Raw genomic sequence first — 27,926 nt, forward strand, 5'->3', positions numbered from 1 at the left:
GATGTGTCCCAGAGGGACAGTGGCTCTGCTCTCCTACAAGCCCCAGCTTTGCATCCCTTTGGGCAAGTCTCCTTTGGCCAAGCAGGCTAGGAGGCTGGAGGAAGGTAAAGGCAGCTTTTACCATTAAAGAACTCCCTCCTCACATTGCACCCTAAGCGTTCCACAGCCCTGGAGCGAGGAAGCACACCCCAAGCAGGGCAGTCTGGAATTAACACTAGGGGGTCAGAGGGGAAAGAATTGTGCGCTATTGCCAAAACCTGATGATTTGACAGTGGGATGCAGCAGAGAACTGACATTTCAAGCCCATTTTCTTGCAGCACTACCAGTGTTCACTGGAAAGGGAGAGCCATCAGATCTGCTGTTGCCATGAGAAAACTAGCTGAAAATGTCCTTCATCTGAAAGGCCACCCGGCCGCACCAGGATCATCCATCTTTACTTTCAAAATCCCTCCGGATGGAGGGTTTAGATGTGCTCTGCCTGGTGGTATCGAGAAGCTGGAGGTTTAGCTCTCTTTTAAATAAGCAACCGTTACACCCCCTCCAGCTAAATCCCAACACCACCTTGGCAGTGTCCATGAGGAGACCTTTGGAAAAGGCAGAGCACAAAGCACTGCCAAAGCTGGAGGGGGGAGGGAGAGGGGAGATATGCTGCTGGTTCTCAAAACCCTTGGCACATCTTTGGTTACAGGTTGAAAAGGGAAGTGGTGGAAGGTTTGGCCACCTGATTCTTTAAGAAGAGGTTAACTCAGGAGAGAAGGGGAAGGAGGGGAGTGGGCTGTGGTTAATCCGACCATTCGTCCTCATCGAACTCGGAAGAGTCGTCCTCAGAGTCGCTGTACTCCACAGCGATGCGGCGCGACAGGATCGTGGCCACATCATTGCCCACAACGTCCCGTTTCTCCTGCTCCCGCTGCTCCTCCACCTTGCGAAGCTGGAAGCCTGTTGGGAAAGAAGGCAACGGAGGGGATCATGCAAAGGCTTTGGTCACACAGAGATCTCCAAAGCAGCCATCCCTGTGACACAATCCTCTGGGCAAGGCAGCCCGTCTTGGACACGCTGCGGGATAACACTGATGGTTAACGACAGGCAAGACAGGCTGGGTGGGCAGGTGGGAATTGTTTCCATGCTCCTCTGGGGGGTTATCACCACTAACCCACTCACAAAACCGGACCACACCAATCCCAGCACTGCTGTCTCCAAAGGTGCAGCTGGAGTTGTGAAACCTAGTGAGGTGGTCAGACAAGGAGGGACCACAAGGGACAGGTCTCGAGCAGTGAGGCACTCACACCACTGCTCAGGGGATGGCTCCCAGGGGCTCTTCACATGGGTATGTGAGTTTTTCCAGAGGCAAAGGAGAGAGCACTGAAACAAAACCTTACCCTGGCGAATAGCTGAAAGCAGATCACTCCTGGCATCGCTAACCGCAGGCAAGGATGACTTGGGCTTGGAGGTGGAGGTGTCTGAGGGCGGAGGGGGAGGTGGGGGGCCATCCAGGCCACCAGAAGATAGAGGGGGTGGGCCAGGAGGCGGTGGTGGTGGAGGGGGAGGTGGCGCACTCCCACTGCCCGCCTGCGGCAGCGGAGGCGGGAGCACGCTGGCATACTCGACTGCTGGAGGGGGAGATGGTGGTGGCGGGGCAGCAAACTCGGGGTGAGGAGGGAATGAAGGGGGTGAGGGGGGTGGTGGTGTTCCCGGTGACGGGAATCCCATGGGAGGTGGTGGAGGGGGCGCGCTCCCCATCAGTGGTGGTGGCGGCGGTGGCGCCGGAGGGGGAGCAAAGCCCGGCCTGCTGGTTGAGGGGGATCCAATGGGAGGAGCTGGTGGTGGGTGACTGGGGCTGACCAGGCTGGATCGTTTGGTCCCTCCAGAACCAGAACCTCTTTGGCTGTCTATAGGATAGCTGTTGGAGCAGAGAGAAAGAAGGCTATTAGTTACATAGACTGTACAATGTCAGTGCTAATGCAAATCATGTGTTTGTTGCAGTGCAGACAGAAATATCCAAGTTCCAGCTTTAAGTGGTGTTTCCAGGAGCCCTCACTCCTTGGTTTTAATTCCCTTGCAGTGTTTCTCTTGGCCTACACCACCAGAACAAAGGAAGGCTTCTGCGGACTGGCAGGAATGCTATCACCCATCCCATCTCTCATGCTGGCAAGAACATGAGCCATCCCACCTCCATGCCAAAGGCCAGGCATCAGGGCTGAGCTCAGAGAAGCCTCCTGGCTTAAGAGCTCCTGTAGCAATGCAAGACACTACCCCTTGAAGCTGAGGTCAGCCTCCTGACACCCCGAGCAGGGATGTCTACCATGATAAATCATACAAAATATCCTGATGGGAATGCCAGGAAAGCATATGCTCTGAGCACCTGCTGGGAACAGATCTCCACACCGGATTCCATGGCTCAGAGCTCGAGTGCAGCAGCCATGACTCTGAGCTTGCTGTGGGGAGTGAAGATGTGGTTACCCAACATGCTCTTAAGAGATGCAGGAGTGCCTAAATCTCCCATTTAGGGAAGTACCAAAGAACAATACTGCCCATAAGACACTATAATATCCCATGGATGTGTAAAAGAAGTCCTAAACTGACATCTCCTTCCGCAGTAAGACAGTAACAGTGCTGATCTGAGACAGACTACTGGGGATCAAACCTCACTCCTGGAGTTCTTTATAAACAAGCACCAAAACAAAGCCAGGGAAGGGAGAGTTCTGTGGCTAGGCAGAGATCTAAGCAACTGCATAAGGCAGCATCTGAAAGCTTGTTTCTGCTCTGCCCTAGAGGAACACACTGCTTGGTCTCTCTGACACATCAGAACAGCCTTTTCTGCAGCACTGCTGCCTTTGGATAAGATGGAGACAAGCTAAAACAGTCCTGTCTACCTGACATAGCCCCTCCTGCTACTCTTGACTGTTTTACTGCCTTAGATTTACTCTTGTTCCACCCTTTGTGTCCTGAGCCACTGCTGGACCACAATTCCCCTCTCTAGAGGTGACTGGAAGTCACCATTTCATCTGACACAAAGCAGCTGCCCTGAACTTGCACCGAAGTCTCTGGGAAGAAGTCAGCTGTGTGCTCGGGTCTGTTACATTTAACTACATCTACATCTTCAGTGCCCACGTCAAAGATCACAGGGCAAACAGTAACAAAACACAGAGATGAAAGGAGGCTTATTTGCAAAGCTCTATCAGGAACTACAGGGTCTGGAACAACTGCACTTGAAAACCAACACAATGGAGCCAGATCGACTGGGACCCTGGTCTTACGGAACGTGAAGTAAGTCTGCTCTAGCTCTGCCCAAGCACATTCTCCCCTTCTCTATGGGAACAAGGAGAGTGGTTGGGATTTATGGGTGTGCTGCCTGTGCCTCTGTCCCTGCCTGCAGTTGCACATCCCCTCAGACAGGAGCATTCTGATTCCCATACAACACCCGTCAGGAAGTTATGCTGAACTATCTCAGCCTGTCTCATGTCATCCTTTTACACCACCTACTACTCCTCGGTGACAGAAGGGATCCCGTAGGCTTACCTAAATTCCACCGGGGGTGGAGGCAGGCTGTCATCTGGGAATGAAGGAGGTGGTGGCACAATAGAGTCAGTCTGCGGCGGTGGCGGGTAGCAGTTCACGTCCATGCTTTCGTTGGAACCGATGCTGCCGTTCTGATACACCATGTTAGAGGGGTACCTGGGTGGAAGCAAGACAAGCAAATGTGTTGGAAGAGTTCAAGGCAATGTCTAAAGCTCGTTTTCCCCCTCACTAACAAGAGGTTTGCCTCCTGGAAGGGTTACAACAACCAACCATGCAGCAGTTCAACCACCAAACAGCAGTGATATTAACCACACGGATGGCTCAACCTTCAAGATGTACAAATGAGCTTTTCCAGCAGGAATAGCTTTTTCCACCACAGTGGGACCTGCCTTTAGGTGGGACCTTAACAACCACCACAACAGGACACACAACACAAATCCTTAAAGAAACATAAGGGAAAAAAGCCTCTGTTTCTCAAAGCATCCTACGTGATGAACTATGCAGAGCTGCATTGGTTTGCTCTGCATAATTCTTTGGCTAGAGCTTGCACAGATGCTCTTCTGTTTGTTTGTTGCTACCACACAGCACAACAGCATGAAGATACAGTTCAGAGAGCAAGAAAACACTGAAATAAAAGCCATTTCTATTAACATTCTTAACAACCTGGACTTGAAGGACTCCCAGTGACACTGGGCATCCTTAGCGTCAAAAAGAGATACTCAAAGATGCTACACAAGTAAGCTGGAGAATAGAATATCAACAAGAAGCCAAGAAACAGCAATGCCATTAAAAGCAAGGATCCAAAGCTCTTCCTTTGGTTTCAGATGACTCTCCTGCTCAGCTTTCTCTGAGCTCATTTCACTGTGGGGGGGTGAAACCACCCCGTTTCCTGGGGTTCTGGACCTCAAGCAAATTCAAAGGCACAAACATGCTTCCATGTGAAAAGAGGAGCAAGGAAATGGTGCTGTTGTGCTGCTCCATTCCTCTGCTAGAAACCAAACCTGTTCTCCTATTAAACTAAAAGCAAGTTTTATTTTTAGCTGGAAGAGTGTGATTTAAAGAGAGATTTTTCTCTTCTATGAAAGGAAGCTGCAAGGAGCGAGCAAGTGAGCAGTGCATTGTGGGGAATTCGGTCTGCTTCCAGCCTTGCTGGTGTCAAAAGTTAAATGAATTCCCAAGCCAGAAGTGCTAAAGAGAGATCTGGAGCTTGAAATACTTGGATGGGGACAGCCCCCGCTCCAAGTTGAGGGTGTGAAGAGCCATTTGGGAAATGTAACAAAGCAATCACACAATGCCACCATGATGCCACCCTGCTCCCAGCGTAAGGCCCGGGGCATGGCGATGGGGTAGGGAGCCAAAGCTCTCAACACTTCTGTGCCCACAAGACAGGCAGCTGAGAGCAGACTTGCTACCAAAGCTGTTCCTGCCACCTTGTTCAAACCCTGCAGCTCCCTGATTTATTTAGCAAATCTTAAAATTAGCAGCCACATTTACTTTGGAGAATGTGATTAGTGGCAGTATCGATCCGCAACGCACAGCTGATCTGGAGGAGCTGCAGAGCAGGGTGTACTGCATCACAATCAACCTCAGCAGGGAGCTGAACCAGAGAGCCCCACACTTGCTTACCCAGCAGGACCATGTTTGTCCTTTGACTCAACAAATTCTTGTCCCATTTTCAGCTTCTCCCACTCTTCTTTCCGGGTTTTGATTTTTCGTGGATTCACATTCCCTCGATTCGGATTCTCCTTTTTCTCTTTCTAAGGCAGAAGGAAGCAAACAGAAGCTTAGGAAGAGGGAAGGATACAACAAACCTGCAGCAGTTTCAAGAAGAGAATATGCTCAAAGAGGGATGGGATCTTTAATTTACTTTCCCCATCGCTGCAAGCTCCAAAGATCTCCCACACACAGAGGCTGGAGCATAAAATGAGATAGACAACAGCAGATTTCCCCAGTGCAGCCTGGCCATGATGCCATCGTTATTCCCTGGCACCACCACCTCGAGGACAGAGGGAAAGCTCAGTTTCCCACAGCAATTCAGTTTCTGGCCTCTGGGTCAAGCCTGCCGAATCTCACCATCACCTTGGTGGTGTTGCTTTGGGATGCAATACGGACACTTGCCCACAAAGAAGTGGGCTTCAGCAAGCCTTACTCTGCGTGTTCTACCATGTCCTACACCTTTCCTTTGTTATTCCCATTGAAAAATCATCTGTTTTGATATTTAAGACTCCAGTTGCTCAAAAGCTACATAAAGTATGCTCAAACTGGTTCTTTTATGGTCTTTCAGTGCTGGTAAAACATGGGTTCAAATCCCCAGGCAAGCCAACCAGAAGCTTCTACCTGGCATCTGCAGCTGAAGTGGTTTTGTTAAGCCTCCCACTTACCCCCATTTAATATCAGGGCCTGGTTTTGTGCTCCTGAAGGGACATTCTCTTCTTTCTTTATTCTTTCACAGCAGAATGTATCACAACACTCAGCACACTGCAGTGCTGGGGCAGGGGGATTTGCAAAGCTTCACCACTGGACAGACCCCCTCTGCAACATGGGAAGTGTTGGAGGACTACAGATTAAGCCCTTATAACCATACAAAGACAGTGGCATTTGGAAAACCAAATGAAGGGTATCTGTGTTCTTTAAAGCAAACCAGATAAGCTCAATTCAGGGAAGTCTTTAAGAGAGCAAACCTGACTTTTGGATAGCAACTTTGAAGTCCAAGCTGTATTAACACTTCCCACCTCCTGTTCCTCCCTGACACACCTCTGTTGGCAGAGATCTCCCATTTCCTCACCCTATGTTTCCGCTTCTCTTTCATAATATCCTTCGTGTCCTGGAGCATTTTCTCTTTCCAAAGGTCAAAGAAATAGGAAGGATCCGTGTAGAATTTAAGTGCCTCCTTGCCATCGTCCCTAGAACAGGCAGGGGGGGAAAAACCAGCACACACAAATAAGGACCAAGTCACACATTTGTTTGAAGCCCAAAGAAAACACAAGGCACAAGCCCAGAGGACAGTTTAGAAGGTCAAACATCCTGCTCTCACCTCCACCCCCCATCTCAGACCCACAGCCTTCCTTGTCCTGGCTCTCCCCCTTGCTTTTACCCTCACACCATACCTCCATTACGCAGCACCTGAAGAGCTCAACTGCTCTGAACAATCACCAAGAGAGCAGCAGGTCTCTCACTTCAACTCCCAGTTGTTTGTGTTGTATTTCTGATGTGGAAAAACAACCAACCAACCCTTCTCCAGCTCAGGAACCCTAAATCAGACCAGCAGCGTCCTTGAAACTCAGGAGTGAGCACACACACACACTCTCCTCCTCCTCTGCAGTGCAGCCATGTCTGGCAGAAGACAGCTGCCTCCAGCTATCTGTAATTACTTTTTACCTGCTCCAAAGATATTTATGGATGTGGGCTAAGCCTCTGGATTCTGACCCCCTTTCCTTCTACCACCTACAAGATGAAATCAGAGGGAGAGTGCTCAAGAGAACTGGTTCCGCAGCCGGTGTAGGTCACATTCCATGTATCAGACCAGGCACAGAAAGCATCTCCAGATCTATAGGAGTCTGCTGCACCCACCTGGGTGAGAGCCATTTACAGATGTATGCTCTGCAGTTTGCACTGCAGCTTTCTGGAAAGGAGCCACAGGGCTATGGAGAAGCACAAGGAAAATGCATCATCTGCACAACACCTAGCATGTTTCTGCAGTGCCAGCCAAGCCTTGCCCCAAGGCAGTCACAAATGTGACAGCAGGTAACCAAATCTCTCATTTTCTAGCTATGCTCATTTGTACAGCCCCAAAAGCAAAGTTTCACATAATCCAGAGAATGGGATTTCCTGATGGATCTCAGTTTAGCAACTCAATTTCCCATTGGAAACAGTTACTTCAGGACGGAACAGGACGGGAAACGGCCTCCTTGACAGACTGGGAGGCAAAGCTCATTCTCTGCAAGGGAACGAAGAGCTAAGGAGGTGTTGCAACCATACCTGTAAGGTGAGAGGATGTTGAGAGGTGGAGGAGTATTGCAGGTCCTATAGGTTTCAAGGACAGGCACAGGGAGAGAATCCCTGTCAAAGAGCTTCTGGTCCTGAGTAGTGGAGCTTTTGAAGGCCTTCCTGGTGTTAATGCCTTGCAGGGAGACTGCAAGAAAGAGAAGAGAGCAAGTGAAGAACAGCTTGACCCAGGCCAGTGACACTGCAGACCATGTTCACTGCAGCAGTGAACATCTGATTTCAGCTGGAGTTCTTGGCATGCTTTGCACTCTTTAAGGTCAGGTTCCTTTTCCCATAGATCCCTTGGGAAACCCAGCAAATCTCAGACGATGCTGTGCCAAGATCCGCTACTTGAGCTGTATCGACACAGCTCTCTTGGGAGCTGTTGCTGTGGTTTTGAACCCCCACGACCAAGACTCAAGCACCACGCTGCTATCACGTTGCTGAAAAGCGAGTTTCCACATGGACACTTGCTAAAGCGCAAATCTAGGCTGGGCCACAAAGGCTGTCCACACCAGCCGCACTGTAGTTGTTCAGGAAGGGAGGGAACAGTCCTTGAGTCCAAAAGAAGACATCCCACCACCCATCACAGCATCATTTTATGGCTGTGAAACAACCATGCTGATTCAAGGAGAACCTTTATCACGCTTGGTCTGCAAGGACCGTGCTCCACTCTATTACCTTCCTCCTCTTTGGGATCCAGCTGAGTGACTTTGACTTGCAAGCGGTCAACTCTCTCGACTAGAATGCTCACCCGAGAGGCAAAGGTGTTGGCTTGAGTAAACAACTCTCCAAATATGTCTTCTGCAAATTTACCTGGAAGAGCAAAGTGTCCACATTACAAAGCATCCTCAGGAGCCACATCAGACCATATTCAGTCTCCCAGCTTGTTTTCTTGAAGCCAGAACAAACCAACCATGCTTCTGTTCAAGTTTGTCAAGAGTTGAGCTCAACATAGAATCATAGACTGGTTTGGGCTGGAAAGGACCTTAAGATCATCCAGTTCCAACCCCCCTGCCATGGGCAGGGACACCTCACACTAAACAAGGTCACCCAAGACTCCATCCAACCTGGCTTTGAACATTGCCAGGGGTGGAGCATTCACAACTTCCTTGGGCAACCCATTCCAGCGCCGAACCACCCTTACAGTAAAGAACTTCTTCCTTATATCTAACCTAAACTTCCCCTGTTTCAGTTTGAACCCATAACATCCAGGCAGAAAACTCCCTGTTCTACCAAAACCTGACATTTCCAAGGGACCTTCAAGCAATAAAGAAACAATCCAAGACATACTTCCAAGTCATTATTAAAGTAATTGAATAAAGAGGGCTGAAACTGGATGAGTCTTGTAGTTCCTTTAAGATTCTCTGCTCTTCTGTTAATTAGACAAGCCAATGCAGTTGGATTTGTATTGCTCTGGAGAAGCTCAAAGGCTCCCTGTCTCCAGCAGGCCTGCCTCCAGGGTAACTGCCACTATTTACAAGCTCAATGAGAGAGCAGCCCCAGACCTCGAGCCTCAAGGCTGAGCTCTAACCACAGCCGACAGCACTGACCCTTTTGTTCCTTCAGGTGGCAGTGTCTGAAAAATTGATGCATTCACGTTTCTTCTCCATCAAACCCAAAGGGGAACTTCTCAAAGAGGGATATTCTCTCTGTAACAGCTTGGCTTGCTCAGTGGGCTGCTCTGACAAACATCATCCATCGCTTGGGCTGTGAGAGTGCCCAGGGGCTTGGAGCAGGAGCTTGCTGAATCACTTAGAAGCACAACAAAAAGCTATGCCCTGTCCTTAAGAGCTTCAAATCTACGTGTGCATCAAGAGGTGACCACAGGTAGACAGAAACGAGAGAAGTGGAAGACAACCAAGAGCTTCCAATGAGTAGTGTCTTTGTTCTGCTCTCAGGCACAATCCAAGCCAGGGAGCCCAAACCACAGCGAGGACAATGCTGATCAGCAGAGACTTGGCACTGAGAGCAGACATAGGCCCATGGAGTTCCCACTGATGGGAAACATTCCCAGCCACGGCTGGTGAGTACAAGGCTGCTCCCAATAAGCAGTCTGATTTTGAAGTGCATCATCATATGGTCAACAGTTTGTTCTGGAATCTGTTACTCTGAAAGATCCTCACCAACATTCAGGAAAGGATAACCAGTTGGAAGCCTGACTTGAACAGCAATTTGGGAAAAGCTGGTTGTCTGCAATGAGTCACTTCAGAGAGACAAGAGCCCGTTCCCCAAAGCAACGTGAGGACATCCCCCAAAACCCAGCTGCACAAATACTTTCAGCTCTCTGAAGTGACATATCAGCTACTTGTTCATACTCCCATGCAGTTCTCCTTACGCTGCCAAGCATGGGGAAGCAGCCAGGTTAAAAATCAACCTCCTCCACACCTTTTGGTGGCAACGCCAGCTTGAAGTGTTTGTAGAAAGCAAAGGCTGGAGGTTCACTGGACAATAATACAGTGGGAAGCTTTGGACAATACAGACACCGTGTACATCTCTCTAACCAAAGAGAGCCAATGTTTAGCTACGGGCTAATTTGCTACCTCCCAGCAACAGCACAGCAAAAGAACAGTTGTAATTTGGTTTCTGCTTTAATGAGAACTGAAACTCGGTGTTGAGTCTCACAAGGAACTGCAACAAGCACAAGGGGAAAAAAGAGTCTTTGGTTTGCAATGCCAAGTGGTCTGTTTCAACAGGAAATAATACATAAAGAGCATTGTATGTACTGGTCTTAACCCTGGAGGGAGAAGGGATGGTCTGTAATCCTGCCCTGCGTAAATTCACCTGAACGGTTACCATCCAGCACCCCAAACATGGACACTTGTGAATGGGGTAAGGCAGGGACTGATTCCTTGGTTTAATTCCTTTGACTGCAGAAGTGCAGCTTACAGTCCAAATTCTCTCTGTCATGCACTGGCAGGAAGACAGACGGCATGATTTAATAGGGCTTTCCATCTTTAGCTTGTGGATTCTATAACATCACACCAAGGTGCACAGCCGACTTCGACAAAGTGCTACCAGCTGTGATAGTAACGAAGGGTAAACTCACTGGAATATGAAAGTTTGACAAGATTTATGTTTGCATCTTTGTAAAGAGACTCTGCTGCACTAGGCATGGCTGATTATTCACTTGACAGGCCTGTCACAGCCTACTGAACCTGTGCTCCGTTCCTGTAATATTCAACATATAGGGAAGGAGTGGATTTAGGTTTTGAAGTAAGAGAGAGAAAAGGAGGAGGGAGCAGGAGTCTGGCTATTTAGATGTGAATTTTCTGGAGCAGTTAAGTCTAAATAGTGCTTCATTTACAATCCTGCTGACCTTAAGGAAGCAGCTAAGAGGTGGTGCTCAGCACTTCCTGCCCACCTTACACAGTGTCAGCAAGAGCCACCCCTCCAGTGCTCTCCTCCACGTACCTCTGATGGGTCCAGCACCACGCACCTCACTCCCCACACCACCCAGGAAGGCACTTGCCCAATAAACCAGGCTGGAATTTGGCTCCCAGCACTTCACCCACTCTCTGACAAGGTAGAAGAGGAGCAGCTTTGAGCTGCGCAAAGGTATAAACCTAGAGGACCTCACCACAGCTCTGTCACGCTTAACCCACTGCAGGCCTTTGGACTGGGACCAGCTTCTCTGCAGCTGAGCTTTGCACAGCTTTACTGCCTTCCTCCACTCCATTTCAAAGGTATGAGATGGGTTTTACTTGCCCTCCACAACCATCTTGGCTACCAGACCTAACAATGAGCAACAAGAGCCAATTGAATGTGAGCAGAGAGACTGGTCTTGCCTGTGCAGTGACATTTCTAGAACCCAACGGGATGTGACACCGACTGGCAGCAAACACAGGCCCAGAGGTCAGTGACAGCCATGGTTTTCACTGCTGCAAAGAGCCTGCACCCACACTTTCCCTGTCACATTCATGCTATGGCACAAGGAGCTGGCTTTGCAGAGCAAGCAGAAGCATTTGCAACCACCAGAGAAGCCAAGCAATACATTCATTTGATTATCAAAAGTCTTGCTTCAAGGGCAAAGGTGGCTCATCAGATTCCAGAGCATTCCACAGAGGAAGGAGTCATCCCCCAGGGACCATAATTAACTCTTAAGTTTCTCCTACTGCATGGAAGCCTGTGTTTTCCCTCTGGCCTTCACAATGCATCGGTCAGCCCACTGCAGAGCTGAGCCAGGCACTGCTGCCATCTGAGTGAGCAGCCCCAAACCCCCCAGAGGCAATACTTGGCTCAGGGTGGGGACTTCGGGTCTTGCAAGGCAAGCACCAGCAGGGGCAAAGAGGCAGCTTCATTAAGAGTAAGACTACTGACACAGTGTACATCCAACACAGTCAAGCTCCATTTAGTAGCGTGTGCAATTACAGGCACATTCTCTGACACAAGATCCTGGCTGCTAGGAGAGCCTCCCATTTTACAAGCCTGAGTTGTGCTCCAGCCTTCCATCTGCAGTTTCCCTGCAACCTCTCACACACACACCCATATATCCACACCCCCCCTCCCCATTTTCTCTTAGCTAGGAAGGCAGTGGGACCAGGGATATGAAATTAGCATCAGATTCCTTTCGGAAAACATTTTAGCATTACCCAGGGAAGGCAGATGGGGGAGAAATAGGAACGCTGGAGTAGAAAGGGAGCTAAATAAAGAGCACGAGCGACTCCTGAGGGCACCGCGCAGGCTCGCCGGGGTACTCACTCAGGCTGCCCAGCTGTCGAATGACATTTGCCAGGGTGATGTTGGTCATGCATTCCAGCTCGCTTCGAACGCTAGGCAACGTCTGACGGCACAGGTGCCTTGGCTCAATGTTCCTCGTTACTAACGGCATGGTGGACCTGCTTCAGGCACTGTTCTGCAAGATGAAAAACAACCCAAAAAAGAAACAGGAAAGGATTACTCAACCACAAATTCCAGGCACACCAGAGCCGTGGTGTTCGGTTTGCCTGCTCTCAAATGGCTTTATTTATAAGCCTTCTTTCCCCCCTAACCCCCGTCTAAAACTAGTTGATCAGAAATGAAAGATCCTGCTGTTCTATGAGTTGCAGCGAGAGCAGAGCCTCAGCAGCTCAGGTGGAGAGGCAGGAACGGATCACTACACATCTTCACCCCTATGCAGGGTGCTGCTGGCACCACCGCAGCCGTTGTTCCCTTCCTCCCCAGCCGCTGAGCCATCTCCTGCCTCATGCACGAGTGTCTCACAAGCACAACTCTCTTCAACCTGCAATCGATAGGGTTGTTTAACCCAGAGGAAGGAGACGGGAGATGTTAGGGGGAAAAGAAGAGCACCCAGTGTCTTCTAGCTGAGCAAAGCATGCATGGTGCCTCCCTCCTGCAGCAGCACAGGCAGGGCTCTTCTGAAACAACAGGAAGCGCTTGCAGCTGACCAGGAAACTTTCCTTATCCTGCAGGCTGCTCCCCCTCTTCCCTTGGGAAATCCCCCGGGGCTGAGATTTACACTGGACCATTGTTTTCCTGCTGCAGCAGTTGAGGGAGCTCTCATCAGGATGCAGGGCTAAAGGGAGCTCACAGAGAAGTCAAGATGGATTGGACAAGAGGCAAGACAAAGTTCCAGCTCTTTAAAACAAATATCAAATAAAGCAGAAAGCCCAAGTGTCCGGAAGGCAGAAAATGCTTTTATGTGCAGGAACTAACAAGAATCTCCTTTACTAACAGGCTGAAACATTGAAGTTTCTTCTGGGATCATCCACCTCTGAAAGAGAGGAGGAAACTTGGCTGAGCTGCTCCAACAAGGAGCATGATGCACTCCTGCAATCCTGGAGTGAAAGCAACTCCATCCCAAGCTCTTCGCTAACTGAGAAGGTGAAAGAATCTCTTTTCTAGGTCATAGGAGGAAGAAGAACCCCAGCGAAGCAAGCAGTGCCCATGTGATGGGCATGCTGGGGCTGGGGGTATAAATAAAGCAGGAAGCGAAGAGCTTGGGGAACACGGCTTCCTGTCACCAGCAGCAAAAACCCAAGGACCAGGAAAAATCAGCTGGCTGCTCTTGACTTTGAGCCACCCTTTGATAGGCTCGGTGGCAGCTGGCAGCTTATCTTTGAGGTCCAGGAGGCCTTCCTGGCTGCTTTTCTATCAGGGTGTTAAGAGGAAGAAGTGGGCATTATCCCTCCTAATTACCTCACAAGCCAGATTCTGAATTGCTAAATCTGACCCATTAAGGCAGAGGAGTTCAAGAGCCACAGCACTGGGCTGGCTCCCAGACCAGCAGATGCAGGTTGAATGACTCTCCATGAGGAATTCAGAGGTATTTGGGGTCCCAAACCCATCCACCTGATGGAAAAGAGGAGCGAGATCTGCATCGAACTAAACACAAAGCAGTGAAGTCTGTGTTGTTCTTCATGTCCAAGCACTGCAGCAGCCCTCAGTAACTGCTGGGATATTTAAAGCACAGGGTGAAGGGAGGAAGGACTCTGACCTTCGCTTCCAAATACGTGTTTTATCGATCACAGCCCAGCCCTACAATCCTTTGTCAGCTTCAGTGCTTTATGCCAGACAAAGTTGCCCAGCTCCCCCCAGACTGCAGTCTGCACCACCAGGCAGCTCACATCAACAAGGCAGGCATTTGCAGGCTGCCTGCATCCAGCTTTTCTCCCAACTTTGCTTCCGCAGGGAGCAGCCACAGTGGGATGTGCAGAGCCGGAGTGGACAGACAGCTCATCCACCAAAGCCTGGCTGGATCCCTTCCAAGGACCACGACAGACAGAAGGGAAACAGCACGAGGGGAAAGAAGCCAGGAAAGGGGGTGAGATGTGAGCATGGATGTTGAAAGAGAGACCCACCCAGAAGAAGAGATGGGCACAGGTAGCACTCATCTGTGAGGAACAGAACACGGAGCAGTGCCCCAAATGCCCATGAAGAAACAAAGACCTGGAATATGTTCTCTCTATACAGTGTTTGCCTTCAAAGCATATCTGGAAACTAAACCCAAGGAGGAGTGGAGAACTTGCTTTGTTTTTGGGCAGAGGAACAACAATGTCAGCACAGGGACAGTGTGAATCTGCACCGGTGCAAGCCAGCAGAGCTAAAGGCTAAGAAAAACACTCCCTTTATAGCCTGGCTCATCCTGGCAGCCACCCCCTCCCTGCCACACTCCACTGCAGCAGCAAGAGTTTCGCCCTCGTGATGGCTCCGACAGTGGCTTCTCCCCACGGCGACAGAGAGAGCTCGCTCCCAAATCCAGTGGGGATCCAGCAGGCAGCAGACTCGGGGGATTAACCCCATGGAGATGGGCAAGGACAGGATGGGCTGGGGACAAGAAGCCTTTGCTCTCACAGCAGCCTCAGGGGTAAGAGGCAGTTTAAAGGAAGCTCTGAGCGGAAGGAGAAGGAGCTTAAAGGTTTCAGATGTTTGGGTAGGGTGGAGGCGAGATAGGAAATATGGGACCTACAACCCGAGCCTGGTGCCAACATCAGCAGTTGATGCTCCCTCAAGAAGGCACCTCTCTGTTAGACCTCAGCTGTACAGAGATACCAGCTAATGGGCTCCTGTAAAACCTTCCTGCCTCACAAGAAGGTGGGACAAAGATTAACAGTCTGGATTGGGAACCAAGGGGTGGAGTTTGAAAGCAGCACTCAGGTGGGGCAGAAAATCGAGTGTTTGGAAGGGACAATGGCAGCAGAGGGAGAAGGAGGAAGCAAAACAGTGCAGACAGCACAAGGTATAAAGCTGGGGACAGTGAAGAGGCACAGTAAATGAAACAAGGAAGGGACAGACCTAAAGAAGCTTTCCAGGCTCCTGCTTTTATTCTTTTAAGAGAGAGTCATTAAGGAAGCGACTGACAGTGTGCTCCCAAGCAAGGGCCATCCAGAACCGCTTTACTTTCTGTGTCAGGGCATGACAGCACAGCAGTTTTCCACTCCAGCTAGCCAGAGTGGTCAGCAGGCATTAGTCTCTGTCAGGAAACCAGTGCCGACCATATATTAGAACTAAATCCTACCATTCAGGAGCACGTGAAATGAATTGCCAGGCCCAAAATCCCCATCTTGCAGGCAAAGAGAAGTGCTTCCACTTGCTTATTAATGGGGAAGATTGAGGTTGTCTGAGTAGTAGGGTTTGGGGTGCAGAGGCTGGTTTTAAGAAGCTGCAAAAGTGACACATCATGGGCACAGATCCTGATCCCACTGCAACGGGAGACGAGATCAAGTACGGTCAGAGTAAAAGGAAACTGCCTCTAAGTAACAGAAAACTGCCTGCAACAGATTCCCAATGAATATGGAAAACAAAAGCATGGAATTGAACCATGTGAGGGAGGAGCGCTCTTTGCTGGTTGCAGGATAACACTGGCTGGGAGAGCCAAGCACTGCTGCAGCAATAGATGTGCAACCACCATGCTTCACACCTCCTCATCAACAAGTAGTAAGGGCTTTTCTTAAGTAACAAATGCCTTTTCTCACCCACTTGAAGCAGAACCTTCCTGCCTGCTCCCCGCAAGCTTTCCCTCTGCAGTCTCCAAGTCACGGCTTGAACCAGAGAAGGCTCCAAGCCCTGTTATGTCGGCAGTGACTAAAAGCCAAACCATGCTTTTGCCCTGTAGCTCTTTTCCCCCCCACCTCCAGCTGGGCATTGCCAGAATTCCTCACCATTCCCCCTCTCCCAAAGTGCTTACGCTGATCCCTGGGAGCTGAGCTCACCACTCCTACATTCCTACCCATCTTCCAGCCACAACTGGCACTTTGTTTCCAGGATTCACCATGCTTTGGCTCCCCATTACCCTTCCTATCAACTCCTGGGCTTTACCATCACACACACACCTTGTATTTCTCCAAGGAAAAGGGAATCACCATAGAGTCATGGAATGGTTTGCGTTGGAATGGACCTTAAAACTCATACAGTTCCTGCTCCTACAGGCCCTTATCCAAAGCCCCTCTCCAGGTTTCCTGCAGCCCCTTTAGGCACTGGAGCTGCTGCTCTAAGGTCTCCCCTTAAAGAGCCTTCTCTTCTCCAGGCTGCCTTTCCAAATCCAGCACTTGGAGCAAGGCACGAGGCAAACTCAAGCTCTGTCAACTGCAAGCAGCAGCTCAGAGCAAATACTCCTTACCAAGCAGTTTGGAGCAGAGCAGCAAACAGCAGTGCACAGCAAGAGAGGAACCAGCCTTTATTTCGTGTGCAAGCAGCACAGTCACCACGGTGGCGCAGAGGAGAAGGCAGGCAGCACTACAAGGTGAGATGTGTATGTGATGCACACAAAGAGCTGCAAATAAGAGCCGAGTTGGAGGGAGAGACCTGGCAAGGGTCTTCTCACTGGTAGTTGACCAGCATAGCATTACTGGGAGTCACCTGGGTAATGCCCCACTCAATGTGACACACAGCCTCTTAGATCAGGGACCATCTGCAATGAAGCTGAACCCCAGCAGTGCTATCATCTGTCATCGTGTCTGGTGCAGCACAAAGCACCTAAGGAGGACATTCTGGAGGGAGATGGGAATTAAGCTTGATCAGGGTAACCAATCCCCATGCCCTCAGCAGGGCTTACCAACTCCTCTGCCTGGCCACAAACAAGCAGCATAGTGAAGGAGCCCAAGCCCTCAGCTTGGAGAGCTGCCTTTTGGAGTCCCCATTAGGGGACGAGACACAGCAGCAGGTTTGGGAATGAGGGAGAAAGGAGATAATCAGATCTGAAATTCCCATCAGGATGAAGTAAGAGTGAACTCCGTCGCTTGCCAACGCAGCCCGACTGTTCTTTCTAATGTCTGTGACAACTCCGCTTCAAATTCCAAGCTTCTCTCAGCAGTGACTACTCCCCCATGTAGCTGTAATGGCCAGAAAGAGACTGGCTTTTATGTAACCCCAAAAGACTAGCAGGAAGGGAAGCAGCAGCCACACACACACACACACACACACACACACACACGGAGAACTGAGGGGAAGGCTCTGCTGAGTGCCCAGGGCTCGATCCAAGCTCACAATGCGGCCACCAAAAAGTGGGATGCAGCAATCAGAAATGCTACAGTTCCATGCTCGGGAAGCGAGCTAGCAATCAGTGCTGCATCTGAGCAATAGGGAGTGAAATTATAGAGCAAACTGCCATGTGATGCCTAAACTACTCCAGCCCGCCAGCTGTAACAAGTATTCATTCCCAAAACCACGTCACGGGCTCATCTGTCATTAAGAGCCCAACCTGCCAGCAGCTGAGCAGGAGTCAGCAGTGAAGGGCAGCTGCAGGGCTCCTTCCTTGCACAGTACTCTATTCTCCCCCAAAGCCATGGGGTAGATGCATGGGTCTCCCCCAAAGCCATGGGGTAGAACCCACCCTGGGTTGCTCTCCAGGTGCTAAGACAGAGCGATGTGTTCTCATCCAGCACCACAGAGCAGCCTTCCCGAAGCAGAATCGACTGAAAGCCATACAGGAGAACACAAACACACACAGCCCCCAACCCCTTTGTGCATTAATAACCCACTTCTTTGCCCAGAGAAGCTGTGGCTGCCCCATCCCTGGCAGTGTTCAAGGCCAGGCTGGACACAGGGGCTTGGAGCAAGCTGCTCTAGTGGAAGGTGCCCCTGGCAGGGGTTGCAGCTGGATGAGCTTTAAGGTCCCTTCAACCCAAACCATTCGGTGCTTCAATCACCAACTCAAGACCTGTCAGGTATGATCTGCATTACAAAAGAGGTGTTTCAGCACTAGCATGGGGCAAGAGCAGCACTGCCCCTTTCTGCAGCGACGTTGTGACACAGGGAACAGCCCTGATCCCGCACAATAAGGACACATTGTACAGTGTGGAGTCCTTGAGACAACAAACATCAGCCTGCTGTGCTCCCGAGTAGAAATACTCTTGTATTTCCTTCCCCTCCTGTTCCCCCCCTCCCCTTCAGTCTGCTGGCTCTGAGAAATGCAAAAGAGGCTCAGAAAGCCATTTTCTGCTGGTTTTTTGTCTGGCTCCTGCATTATCATCATCATTTACTGCCCTCGAGGGGATTGCACAGGTGTGACTGGAAATTTGGCTCTTCCCTTTCGACTTTGGTTATCAGCTTTCCTGAAGAGGATCTTGCTGGAATCAAGCTCTCCTGGAGAGGGACTTGCTGCTGGCACAAATCAGGCTGGGGGTGGAAGGATGGGGGTGTCACCAACAGGGAACAGGCAGATCCTCCCAGCTCTTGATGGAGTGTAAATGCAGCCAATACTTTGACCTAGAGGGGGTTTTATGCCTAACACACACCACCTCCCCCCCTCCCCCCCCCCATTGCCCTAATTAATGTTTCCATTCATTTAGCTGCAAAACAAGTTAAACAAAGAGGGTCACCTGGTGTTCCTATCAATGCCTGACGAGGAGCCAGGCAGAACAAATGCATTTCAATACAACTCTAGAAGAGATGTGACAAGAGAAAGGCAGTTTAGCTCAATTAAAGAGAGCTGTCACAGGGATTGGATTCTCAGAATACAGAACTATTGATTACACTGGAATTAAAGCTCCGGAACAGAAAGGTTTCAAGGTCTTTGCCATGAGGATATACATCAGGAGAGAGGCAGGGCTCCTTCAGCACTCTGGCTTTGTTGCTTCCAAGGAAACAGGAGCAGCAAAGGGAGCAGAATGCTTTCTCTTCAACCTATGAATAATTTTGGCACGCACAATCAACAGGTCGCTTTGGTGTTCCTAAAGTGTTCCCAGGTAGAGAAATTCCACTATAGGTTCTCCAAATCACTACAGGAAGAGGCCTGGGCAGGTCTCAGCCCATCAGCAGGAGGTCTCTGGTAACACTTGGTCTGAGCCCAAACCACTGCCTAAAGAGAATGGGACTATTCAAAGCGTCACTCTCAGCCTGTCCCCAGAGCCAAAGCCCCTGAGCAATAACTGCAACCCAAGAGAAAGATGTCTACTAAACCAGGATTGCCACTCTGCCCCCCAAAAAACAGCACTCAGAGGTCAAGGCTGAGGAGCTTTCATTGCCAAAGTCACCCCATTGTTTCTGTCCCAATCCAGGCAAAATGAGCTCTGGAGAATCATAGACTCCCAGCCTGGTTCAGGCTGGAAGGGACCTCCAGTTCCAACGATGATCCAGTTCCGTGGGCAGGGCCACCTTCCACTAGACCAGGTTTATCCAAGCCCCTTGAACACTGCCAGGGATGGGGCAGCCACAGCTTCTCTGGGCACATCCTCAAAGCACTGAATTTACTCCAAAAGGCCTTGATGCTGCTGTGTTAGGTGGCAAGAGGAGCAGCACTATTCCCAGCAGCTTCCTTTGGAGGTACTGCAGGTAGCCAAGCCTCATGCCATCGTTGCAGGGATCCTGCATGGAACCACAGGCCCCTCCCACAAATGGTGTGTGGCTGCTACTGCAAACCCTGCTGAATCCCTGCTAATGCGAGCCTGTTTGCTGCCTCCCTTCACAGCAGCCTCCTCCAGCAAGAGGCAGGGCCTGTGGCCGTTAGCACTGACAAAGCAGGGGTGCAAAGCCCAGCTCTCACAATACATCAGCACATTGCCATTCTAGGGCAGCGCTGGGTAATTAATACGAAAGGAAGGGGGGGGGGGAGGTTTCTTTCTCAATGACTTATTCCTGAAGCCTGAACAGATTTTAACCTTCCTTTTGAGCAGATAAACTCTGTCTCATTTGCAGCCCAGCTCAGCCTCCCCTCCTTAAACACACATTGAACTATTTTGATTAATGAAAAGAGTAGGAACAAACCAGTTCCAAGTGTTTTCTATACAGCTCAACTGCTCTTTCAGTTTCAACTCACGCCTGGATAATTATATCACAGCTCCGAGTGCCCCCACCCTTCTGCTGCACTTGGGGAATACTGGAAAGATAAGTCTTGCCTTAATTATTAAATGTAAATAGCTCATTAAATATAATCCAATTACTTTAATTGTAAGAAAAAGGAAGTAATTACAATATGTACATGTAGTCTTGCCCGAACGCTTTTCATATCTTCAAATGAATCTTTGCAGCATTAATATTTTAAGTTAACCTTTGACACGAGGAGTAGAAAAAAAGAAGTGACACCGAGTCCCTGAGATCTTCCAGAAGTGTTTTATATGTTGAGATTTGTCAAAAAAACATCCAAGAGAACGGCCTTGAACATCTGAATTAAAACTGTTTATGAACGGAGTCTTTATAAAGTCAAAATAAAACATGGGGTTTCTATTGTGGAGGGGGAAAAGAACATATATATGTATATGTGTGTGTATATATATATATATATAAGATCCTGAATATATATATATCTACACACATACACATAAGATCCTGGATATGGATTTTGGATCACAGGAATCAAGTGAGATGGACATTACCTTGCAGTTGGGAGAACAGGCAGCCCCCCAGCACCAGAAGCCACAGGCAGCTGGGGTTTTCCAAGCAGTTATTCCCCACTCCTATGGCTTGGCCTGGCCAAGGGTGGGAAGAGGAAGCAGAGGATGGCCCTGCCCCTGGCTGGGATTACCCAGCTCTTCCTTAAGGTGCCCCCAGCAACACCCGGTCTGGTTTGAATGCACACACAAGCTACCTGTGCAGAGCATGGTGCATGATCCAGTTGGGAGCTGCAGGCAGAGCTGCAGGGAGCTGCAAGGAGCAGTCTCCTGCTTTTGCTCAACAGCATAACAGCCCTTGGCCTCACTTTCTCCATCCATGCAGCCAGCAGGACCCAACAACCCTCTAGGCAAAGACTTCAGCAAAGCCCCCCTGGTCTGCCAGAGCAGAGCCAGATTCCAGCTTGGACGTGGTGACAGATGCCTGTGGAATCTCCTTGGGACAGGCAGGAAAAGAGGCTTTTTAAGCCATTGTGCATGTTTCAAGCCCAGGAGTGATCTCATCAGCAGTGATGTCATACCCAGTGCAAAATCCAGGCTCTGGAGTTTGGCCCATCCAAAACTATGTCCAAGTGTTTGAAACAACCACTTTATAGAACCCAACTTTTGGGGAGAAGAGGAATTAGACTGTATTAGGGATGCTAAAGATACAGGTCTTTCTATTAAAGTTCACCACGAGGTCTAGAATAAGCTGCTTTATAGAAACCCTCTCATGTGAAGCCAGCCCTGAGATGTAACCTCAGTCATACCATATTGCAACCAAAAGGCTATTTTGTGTAAGTTAATTACACAGGGGTTTAATTTAGCCTCCCAAAGGGAAGCAGCCAGTTATCCCATGCTGCCCTAGCCAGAAGGTAAAGGTTTGATACAAGCTGTGTTTATAGCTCCATGCCTTCCTCCAGCAAACGATGGGCTGAGCAGCTGCTGGCATTGAAAGAACAGGATCTGGGTGTGTGCACGGTTCTCTTTTGCCTGTTTTGTTGGGTTGGGTGTTGCTTTCTGCAGCTGCAAGGCCAAAGCCATGAGAGTCTGTGCTTTTTCTGATGTGCACAAAAGCAGGGTGCCTGAAAGGGAACTCACTTCCACTCTGGCAAGCACTGAGCCAGCTCTGCGGGGCTCAGGCGTGGCTGGGGAGCTTTCACCCATCCATTCAGGCAGGGCTGCGGATCCCCCTCCCTCCCAATTAAATCCCATCCATGCATGAACTGCAGCTACACCAATCCATCTGATACTGTGGCTGATGGACTCCTCTGAATGCCCCTTCAAGCCCTCCAGCACGGAGCCACCTGAAAGCAAAGCATCATTCAATCCTGGAGCAGCAGAAAGAGACTTTTGCTATAGAGCGACTTGAAGACAGACTCTTAAGAAGGAGGAAAAAGGCATCCAGTGAAAGAGGAAATGAGAAATTAAAACCACACTCAAGCTTATTAATGGTAATACAATAGGTCAAGAAAGTTCTTTGCAAAAGCCCGCAGCATGGGAACAGCTTCTGCACAAGTGCGATCAGTGACACTAGCCTTTGGCTGTTATGGGAAAAGCAAGGATTGCTTTAAATACCCCAGCCAGGAGGGGAGATGGCTGGAGATAGCACCTCTGTGCCTTGCAGGACACTGCACTTAGATGAGAACCAGAGGAATGTTCCCCCTCCTCCTTTTCCATCTGAAACATTTTCCCTCTCAAGGGACTTCCAGCATCTTGTAAGTGAAGGCACTTTGAAGTACCACACAGTGGCATTGCTCATCATTCCAGTAATGATAGTAAATAAGCTGCAGTATTTTGCTGATCCTTTTCCTTTTGCTTTACAAACAAAAGGTCAGAGTCATTAGCCCAGTTTTATGAGTGGGGAGAAAGGGAGACTCACAAGATGCTCTGGAACATCATCAGAAACATCAGCACATGAACCAGACAAGAAACCCCATGCCACAGGACTTCAGAGTAACCATGCTGGGTCATCCAGCCTCCAGATAAATCAGCAGCTTCCATCCATTAGCAGCCAGGTAGCAATGCAGAAAGAGCATGAGAACAAGGTAAGCACAGAGCAACAGTTCTCCCTGCTGTCCTTCTCCACATTGCAGCATCCCACTGCAGCTGAAGACCACATGGAAACAAGCATAACCATGGAAGAGGACCTTTAAGATCATCCATTTCCAACCCCCTGCCATGAGATCATGTCACCCAAGGCTCTGTCCAACCTTGGGTGACATTGTCTAGGGTCACGAGAACACAACCAGGGATGGGGCAGCCACAGCTTCTCTGGGCACTCTGTGCCAGTGTCCCACCACCCTCATAGTAAAGAACTTCCTCATATATAACCTGAACTTCCCTGTTTCAGTTTGAACCCATCATCTCTTGTCCTATGGCTACAGCCCCTGATGAAGAGTCCCTCTCCAGCATTGTCCTTTCTGGATTTCACTTCCCTAAAGGAGTTTCATCCATAAAATCCCAGGGCAGCAAGTCCCCCATTTGTCATACGCGAGGTGAAAAGACCTTTCATACCCCTCACTTTACAATTAGGAGATTTTCATTTCAAATCTATGTGTGTCTTTGCTTCATAAAGGAGTTGTTCAAATAAATGCATCACCACTGATATTAAACAAGGCCCTCTTGAGAAGGTTATCTGCCTGAATCACACAACACAAGAGACCTTCTCAGCTCTTATTGAGCACTTGCAGCAGAAACCAAAGTAAGAAACTCAGGGTTTAGGTTTGATTGATGGCAGCAAGAACAAAACATTTGGAGCAGACAGCTCTTTGTGTCTTGTCTGCCCCTGACTGCTTACTGTTTCCAACAGTAACACAGGAGAAGCACAGCCTCCAAGTCACCAGTGAGCTCAGAGCAGCTCCTCTGCAGTGGTGGCACAGCAAGAGCCTCCCATGCAGCAGTGTAAGCCCTTGAGAAGCAGTGCTCAGTGCTGCTGCACCAGAAGCATCTCCTCCCCCCCCCCCCCCCCCGGCCCCTTCTTCTCTCTGCATCACAGCATCCTTCAAAGCACCACTTCACCCCAAAACAGGTCTGGGATACTGCTCTAGAAGAAGAGATGATGCAGAACGCATTAGGGGAATGGAATATGTCACCACTGAGCCCAGCTGGGAGAGACTAATTGAGATTGCTGCTCCTTTAAATTTTCCCTCCTCAAAGCCCCTGCCAGATGCATACTTGAGATAAGGCTTCACTCTACCACTTCTCCAGTAGCAACCTAATACCAGGAAAGCTTTCCTGTGATCCCAGGAATTAAGGGAGGATCCAGGGGAACTATTTCCCAGCCCATTACTGCAGCCAGGGCGAGCTCGGGCTGGAGAATACGATCAACACGCTGCACTGGGCTGAATGTGATCACCTCCTGTAAAAGATCCCTTAGCAAACACCCCCTCTGAGTGCAATGGGCAGCACTGGTCCCTCCCCTCCTCAAAAAGAGGGCATTTTGTTACACAGAGTTGCAAAAAGCCAAAGGAAGTGAATGTCACCGGGGTGGTTCTGTTCCGAGCACTCATTTGCTTATTACCCAGAAGCCACTTCCACATGCCTTGTTTTACATCAACTCTTTATAAATACCTCCCAGATTTCAATACATGTTCATCTGTGGTTAAGTAAGGGCCCAACCTTACTAATACTGACCCTTCCACAGCGACAACAAACACTCAAAACACACCATTTCTTACTACAGCTCCCATTAGAAGCCAAAGCGCTGCTGCAAACAGTAATGCACCATAAGATAGGCTGGGAAAAGAGTTGTATTTTGCTTTCCACAAGGTGAAAGTGTCCCTTTTGCTTTGCTTCCTGCACATTTAGCACAGTGTTACTGTAGAAAGGAGCTGCTTTCACCCTCAGAAGCAGCTTTTGGCAGCGTGTGTCTTTGCTGCTGTTCCATTGTGGGCAGGGACAGCAGGAACTTTAGCCCCAGCGCATGCAAACACAATCCTTTGCCTGCTTTGGGATCGCCTCATGCAGTGCACACAGCAATGTATTTTGCTCAGCTGAATGACCAAAGGCTAAGTATGATCATCAAACCTCACAGAAGCAAACTAGAAACCTTACATTAAAGATCTGAGACCACAGAGAGAAACTATCTAGAAGGATTAAACCTGAGCCTTCCATTTGTTGAAATCTTCCTTATTAGAGTCTGTCAAAGGAAACAAACCTGATTTGGGGGAAATGTTAATCCTCAGAACCTTCTTTGTTCTTCCAGCACCAGAAAAGACTGAAACACACAAGCCAGGAGGTGGATTTGCTGCTGTAACTCTATTGCAGATGAGGCAATCGCTGAAGTTTTAACCCCTCCACCCACACTGCATGATTATCTAACCTTTGTGAATGAAATCAACTTTTCCTAGACCAGCCCTGAAGAATGAGATGTATTCAAAGTATGCTGAGAAACTGGGTTGGTCGTTCCCAGAAACGTGGTATTCTTTTTAATGAATCACTGCTCACAAATACCTTCTGAGCTGGAACTTAAAAATACCCGTTTCTGTTCAGCGTGTCACGTTATTCATTGGGAAAACAGTTTTATCCTCTGCTTAGGAGCACTTTACTATTAACTCATTACTCCAAATCCCAGAGTGCTAACTCTAAAGACATTAAGGCTACAGTTCCAGCCTCTACTCTTCTTCACTAAGCCACTCCACAATGAAAACAGAACTCGTACAACAAGGGGAGAGCTTATAACAGTCTTCCAGTGCCTGAAGAGGCTACAAGAAACCTGGAGAGGGGCTTTGGAGAAGGGATGTAGGGACAGGACAAGGGGGAATGGCTTTAACCTGCCAGAGATTGAGATGAGCTCTTAGGCACAAGAGGGTGCTGAGGCGCTGGCACAGGATGCCCAGAGAAGGTCTGAATGCCCCATCCCTGGCAGTGTTCAAGGCCAGGTTGGACGGGGCTTGGAGCAAGCTGCTCTAGTGGAAGGGGTCCCTGCCCGCAGACCTGGATGAGCTTTAAGGTCCCTTTCAACCCAAACCATTCTAGGATTCTCTGAACCAGCATCCTCCTAGCTACAGAGCTTTGTAAAACCAGAGCTTGAAAGGTTTAGGAGTGCAGACCAGAGAGAAGCTCCAGTGAGGAACTGGGAGTGAGCCCAGAGCCCAAGCTCAGGCAGTGGCATCACTGCTTACACCACTGATACTTTGTAGGGCTTGGAAAAGCCTGAGCAGCCAGCTTGGAAAGGGTGGATATTCCAGCAAGGCTTCACCTTCAGCTGGGCTACCCAGAGCTGGTAAAACTGCTCCTCACCCCACACAGAACAAGGCTTTTAACCAAACAGAAAGACATGCTTTGGAAGGCAGAGGCCCATGGTTTGATCCCCACCCCACCTAGGGACAATAGTGACAACCATAGCTCGAGCAAAGATCAGCATTAAGTGGAGCTTTAAACCTTGGGTCAAGTTCTCTCATTCAAACTTGGTGTTTTCAAGCACAATCCTTAAATGAAGAAGCAAGCAGAGGCCTGCTCCTCCCCAGCCTCCTGGAAAAAAGCTTGTCCTTGGCTCTGAATGCACTGGGTTTCCAAAGGCACTCTATCAGCACGCTGCTGGTGGCATCAGTGGGGAGATTTTAGGTTTGGGTTGGTTATAACTGAATTTGGGGTTCAACTCTGCATGGGTTCCTATGACAAAACCCCACTCAAGGTCACTAAGGGGCACATCAGAATGCACAGTGCTGCAATCCTGCAGATGGGTGGGAAGCAGAACTGTTCCCCTTCCACGCGTGACCAAGCCTCGAGGCTCATGTACTTCCCATAAAGCAACATCAGGTCTGTCACAGGGAAGCACATACACATGGTGCTGGCTTCTCACATCTTCCACTTTCAACTTTTCCAGCTCAGAAGTCATGGGGAAGGACACACGAGTGAGGGCTGGAGTGTTCCATCAGTTATGGGACCACTGTGTGCCATGGTGTACTTCATTAACATCATCTCATGTCCACCAACATCTGATCTGATCTAGGCAGAAGCGCCCAATTCTGTTGTTGCTACTCATGGAAGTAAACCAGTGATGCCAAATGGGAAACCTGTGTCAGGAAAAGAATACATCTCCAACAGGAAGGTCCTTAAGGTCAAATAATAGCTAACGGGGACAAGCTGCAATCCCTTACCTTTCTCCATAGGACATCAGCTATTTGTATCTCAAAGGAGTAACGCCAACACAAACCTAATCACTGATGAGGTGCAACCCCAGGGACATTCCTCAACAACTTATTTTCCTTAACAACTTATTTCTTGTTACATATGCTGTGGCAGGGGCTTGGAGCTAGATGATCTTTAAGGTTCCTTCCAACCCAAACCATTCCATGACCCTATGGTCTGAGCGCACCAGGAGCTCAGTGAACTTGACTAAACCACCCAACCCTATCCCGTTACAACCTCCAAAGCTTCTTTTCAGAGTGCCTAGGGATTTAATGAGGAAAACACTTTCCAGAGCATCTCACACAGCCTTACCCCAAGTAGTTGTGGGGTTTAGTTGATAGCCAAGGGGCTTCCACAACTCCTTAGAGGACCCAGACACCCTGAAGGGTGTCGGGCAGGAAGACAGGACGGAGAAGGCACTTTCATGAGCCTATGCTCACACAGTGATGCCAAACCCATCACACCGCAAAGGCAAGGAGGGATCCCCGCTCCCCAGCTCAGGGCTACCCCGCAGCATCCCCCTTTCTCCCGCAGCATCCCCCTTTCTACCCCAGCACCGGGCTCTGCCCCCTCAGGAGCAGGCAGCACCCACTGCCCTGAGCCACGGCTCCGGAAGGGGCCGGGCCGGTGTCAGCCCGCGGCTGAGGCCGTGCCCTTGCTCCCGGCCCCACGCCGGGGCCCGGCCCGCCCCACACCGGAGCACCGGGTGCAGCAGCACTGCGGCTCACTATGTGGCAGGAAACACCGCCAGGCTCAGCACAGGGCTCACTATTTGGCAAGGGCCTAGCGGCCCACCCCAGCGCCTCTACCTACCTCCCAGCAATAAGAGGAGGGCTGGGAGGCCCGGGGGTCCCCACTCGCCCCGCTCACACTCACCCCTCGCCGCGGCTTGTCCCCTTCGGCCCGCTCGGCTCGTTACCACCAGGGCGGGCCAGCCCGGCCGTCCGCCATTCCACAGCTCCCCCTCCCTGCCCTGCCTGAGCCTGGCCCCGCCTCCGCCCGGCCGCAGGGCCGCAAGACCATTGGCCAGCGCGCCAAGGACGC

General features: G+C 49.8%; 1 protein-coding gene across 3 annotated transcripts; it reads right to left on the minus strand.

The window, feature by feature from the left end:
* Window positions 1-100: 100 nt before the first annotated feature.
* WASF2 (WASP family member 2) lies at window positions 101-27,882 on the minus strand. 3 transcript variants are annotated; one of them, XM_061442869.1, is made up of 9 exons: window positions 27,759-27,882; window positions 12,205-12,358; window positions 8,185-8,319; window positions 7,498-7,651; window positions 6,305-6,422; window positions 5,146-5,276; window positions 3,520-3,675; window positions 1,380-1,900; window positions 101-939 (listed from the first exon to the last, which is right to left on the minus strand). In XM_061442869.1, exons 2-9 carry the CDS (start codon window positions 12,332-12,334, stop codon window positions 782-784), a joined length of 1,503 nt encoding a protein of 500 aa, XP_061298853.1. In that variant the 5' UTR covers window positions 12,335-12,358; window positions 27,759-27,882; the 3' UTR covers window positions 101-781. The 3 variants fall into 3 exon arrangements, with proteins under 3 accessions (XP_061298853.1, XP_061298852.1, XP_061298855.1); XM_061442868.1 differs by having other exon boundaries at window positions 27,696-27,850; XM_061442871.1 differs by lacking the exon at window positions 27,759-27,882 and adding an exon at window positions 24,907-25,408.
* Window positions 27,883-27,926: the final 44 nt, after the last annotated feature.

The sequence above is a fragment of the Pezoporus flaviventris genome, unplaced genomic scaffold (assembly GCF_033815535.1).
Source record: "Pezoporus flaviventris isolate CSIRO_AGI_PZ_B2104156 unplaced genomic scaffold, CSIRO_AGI_Pfla_v1 ptg000254l, whole genome shotgun sequence".
NCBI classification, from domain to species: Eukaryota; Metazoa; Chordata; class Aves; order Psittaciformes; family Psittacidae; genus Pezoporus; species Pezoporus flaviventris.

Coding starts and splice junctions, on each gene's coding strand:
- WASF2 (XM_061442869.1), bottom strand. CDS start 12,334: ATGCCGTTAGTAACGAGGAACATTGAGCCAAGGCACCTGTGCCGTCAG. Junction 3,676..5,145: donor GACAAACATGGTCCTGCTGG/GTAAGCAAGTGT, acceptor GCTTCCACCCAG/GTACCCCTCTAACATGGTGT. Junction 940..1,379: donor GCTTTCAGCTATTCGCCAGG/GTAAGGTTTTGT, acceptor CTTTCCCAACAG/GCTTCCAGCTTCGCAAGGTG.